Here is a 3,093-nt window from a genome sequence, read left to right on the forward strand (position 1 = left end):
GCTCTCGCTCGTGCCAGAGCCGGCCTCGACACCGAGGGTTGGAGGAAAGGGCGATCTTGACCCCCGGACTCAGCGATGGCATATCGAAATCTCTCCGTCTTTCTACAGATTGAGAGGAGTGATGATAACCGACGAAGAGCTCAAGCTGGCCGACTTTGGCTCTTGCCGCGGCATCTACTCGAAGCAGCCCTACACTGAGTACATCTCGACGCGATGGTACCGCGCGCCCGAGTGCCTCCTCACAGACGGCTTCTACTCCTACAAGATGGACATGTGGGGGATCGGCTGCGTCTTTTTTGAGGTGCTCTTGCACGTACGCAATACAGACTGCACTCACCCGCGCGCCGGATGCGGAGTGGGGAGTAGCCCAGCCCTCGCCACACTCGTGGAGACTCGCATACCCGCACACCGTAGGTGCTCTCGCTCTCGCCGCTCTTTCCCGGCACAAACGAGCTCGACCAGGTCGCCAAGATCCACAAGATCCTGGGCACGCCGGGGCGAGCGACCTTCGAGAAGCTGAAGAAGCACTCCAATACCCACATCGATTTCAACTTCCCGCACAAGGCCCACCCACCGTCACGCCCGCTCGGATGCCCCCCTTCCATTCCACTCCCCAAACCTCGCGCTCGCGCCACCGCCCCGCCGAGCACCTCCCCCTAGGACGCCCTGCCTGGGCCTCCCGCGCAGGACCCCACGCCGCTGCAGTCGCTCGTGCCCCACGCCCCCGCCGTCGGTGTCGACCTGATCTCAAAGCTGCTTGCCTATGACCCCGACGAGCGGATCTCCGCGAGGCAAGCCGTCAAGCACCCGTACTTGCGCGAGCTGCACCTGCGCAGCGACGCGGTCGTGCAGCCAAACACCAAGCGGACCGAGGTGCCGCAGCACCAGCTGCCGACGGCACCGGGCGGCGGCGCGCCTGGCGAGGGTGGGGACGCGCAACTGCCGACGCAACCGGCAAAGCATCGGAGGTCAACCAAGGAGTCTCGCTCCGCCGTGGCCGCGCCCTCCGAGCGCGCACCGGCAGCGGCGGTGGGTCGGACCGACCCCGCGCTGAGTGCCAGCGGCGGCGAAACCTCCCTCCCTGGCATCATGCGCGTGGCAGCAGCCGGCGGTAGCACAGGGTGCACTGGGACGGGCGGGCGGAGTGAGCCGGGCAACGCCAGCCCCCGCAGCAGCGGGCTCCTCAGCAGCAGCGGGATAGGCAGCTACGGCGCGTCGAGCAGCTGCGGGGTGACCGGCGTCTATGGCGCCGCGGGAAGCTGCGGTGGGTCGGGACGCACAGGACTTCTCGACAAGGACGCCCGCCGATGGAGGTGGTGCGCACATTCCTCACAGTCGTGAGGTCTCGCAGTAGGGGCCGACCCGTGCCAGTCGAGCTCGTTGCCTCAGGCCTCGAGCAGGCGCCATTCCACTCCCGCGCATCCCCTCGCAGCCTCATCGTACTGCCTGACAGCTTTGACACCCCGTGCCTGACACCAGCAGCCCCCGTGCCCGACAGTTTTGACACCAGCAGCCTGCCGAGCATGCGCAACACGGTTGCGGTTGAGGCAGCGTACGAGGGGGGCAGCAACCTCCCCTTGATCGTGTCGGGCGCCGGCGGCGTGGCTGGCCGCGCCGGGCTCAAGATCGATGCCAAAACTTTGCACGGGCAAGGGGCTGGCTCACAGACCGGGCGGGCCTCGATGAAGGCGGGTCCGTACAGGAGGGCGGGGGCGGGCGCTCGGAAGGGAGCCAGCCACAGAGCAGCCGCGGGTCGGTTGGGCCACCAGGTGGCATGCGCTTGGCGGGCAGCAGCCGCCCGACCGTGCCTGAGGATAGTGCTTTGGACCGTAGGAGGCGCTGGAGCTCGCCGTCGGTGACCACTCCACAACCTACCCTGCGCCGCGCGCTCATCATGGCTTGGGCGGGGGCGCAGAGGGCGGACTGGCGCCCACGCCCGCGCCGCCGGTGTGTGTCCAAAGATGTAGCGCTACAAGTTTTGGGGGACGCATCCGACACACGGGCAGGTTTTCGCGCTTCTATGCTGGCCAACGGTGATGATTACTCGCAGGCTGCGATCAGTCAGTCGAGACGGACAAAGAACTCGTAGGACGTAGCCCGTCGGTGTGTGTGTGACGACGTCGATCGAGCGGGGCGTGCGACCGTGCATTCGCGCGGTCTCTCGCCCTGTCGTGTGCGGGCCGATCTCGTCGTCGACTCTCGACTCTCGTGTGTGTGTGTCTGGTGTGTGTCTGGTGTGTGTCTGGTGTGTGTCTGGTGTGACGGCTTTATGTGCGTGTGTGTCTCAGGTGTCGGGTGTGCCATGACGCATGAGCATGTAAAGTTATGGGCGGGGACCCGCGGCATACCCATTGTAGAGCCGAGAGGTGTCTCCTTTCCATTTATTTTAAACCAAAACACACACAACTGTTCGACACAACTGTGACACCACAGACACAAGCTCACACACGTGGTCTCAGCGGGACGATCTTTCCGCAGGCGCGGGAAAATATAACCCCCTTGTGTGGCCCGTCCGAGCCCTCCGTCACGCGCGGGAAGGCAGCACGCGCGAGGCCCGGCCGCCTCGTCCTCCCCCGCCGCGGCCTCCGAGCCCCCGGCCCGAGCCCCTGCGGCTGCCGCCCGCCCGGCCGCCCCTGCCGCCGCCGCCGGCCGCCTCGCGGCTCGAGTCGCCCACAAGCCGCGACGGAGGGGGCCCGGGACCGACTTTGTATGTCCGAAAGGTGCCCAAGTCTCGCTCGCGCGGTCTCCTCGCTGCGATCAGCGCCTCGCACTCGTCCCTGCCTGGCTTGCCACCTGGCCACCCCCCCTTTCGCCGGGCCGGGTACGGGCGCGCGCCGGGCCGCGACGCCATGTCCGGCGCGTACCGCATCTTGCGGCCGTACTCGGTGAGCAGGCGGTGCATGTAGCAGCGATGCGCCGCTTCACAGAGGTGCGTGTGCACGAGCGACGAGGCCGCCTCGGCGACCTTTCGGCTCCGCTCGTCCGCGGCGTCCGCCGCCGCGAGCACCTCGGACAGGTTGGTGCTCACCTTGAGCTGCCGGGGAAGAGGTGCCGGGAAAAAGTTCCGGGGAAGAAGTTCCGGGGAAGAAAGTG

General features: G+C 67.1%; 2 protein-coding genes across 2 annotated transcripts in view; one reads left to right on the plus strand and one right to left on the minus strand.

The window, feature by feature from the left end:
- Positions 1-121: 121 nt before the first annotated feature.
- EMIHUDRAFT_69969 (hypothetical protein) lies at positions 122-660 on the plus strand (the record flags this gene model as incomplete). The annotated part of the gene is made up of 2 exons (XM_005791689.1): positions 122-301; positions 415-660. The coding sequence occupies 2 exons, from the start codon at positions 122-124 to the stop codon at positions 658-660; spliced, it is 426 nt and encodes a 141-aa protein (XP_005791746.1).
- Positions 661-2,524: 1,864 nt separating this feature from the next.
- Positions 2,525-3,093, minus strand: part of EMIHUDRAFT_108867 (hypothetical protein) — a gene marked incomplete at both ends in the record, with an annotated part of 3,689 nt that continues 3,120 nt past the window's right edge. The window contains one exon of the mRNA XM_005791690.1: positions 2,525-3,028. Coding sequence (XP_005791747.1) covers positions 2,525-3,028 — 504 coding nt within the window. The remainder of the gene's footprint in view (positions 3,029-3,093) is intronic.

The sequence above is a fragment of the Emiliania huxleyi genome (assembly GCF_000372725.1).
Source record: "Emiliania huxleyi CCMP1516 unplaced genomic scaffold EMIHUscaffold_110, whole genome shotgun sequence".
NCBI classification, from domain to species: Eukaryota; Haptophyta; order Isochrysidales; family Noelaerhabdaceae; genus Emiliania; species Emiliania huxleyi.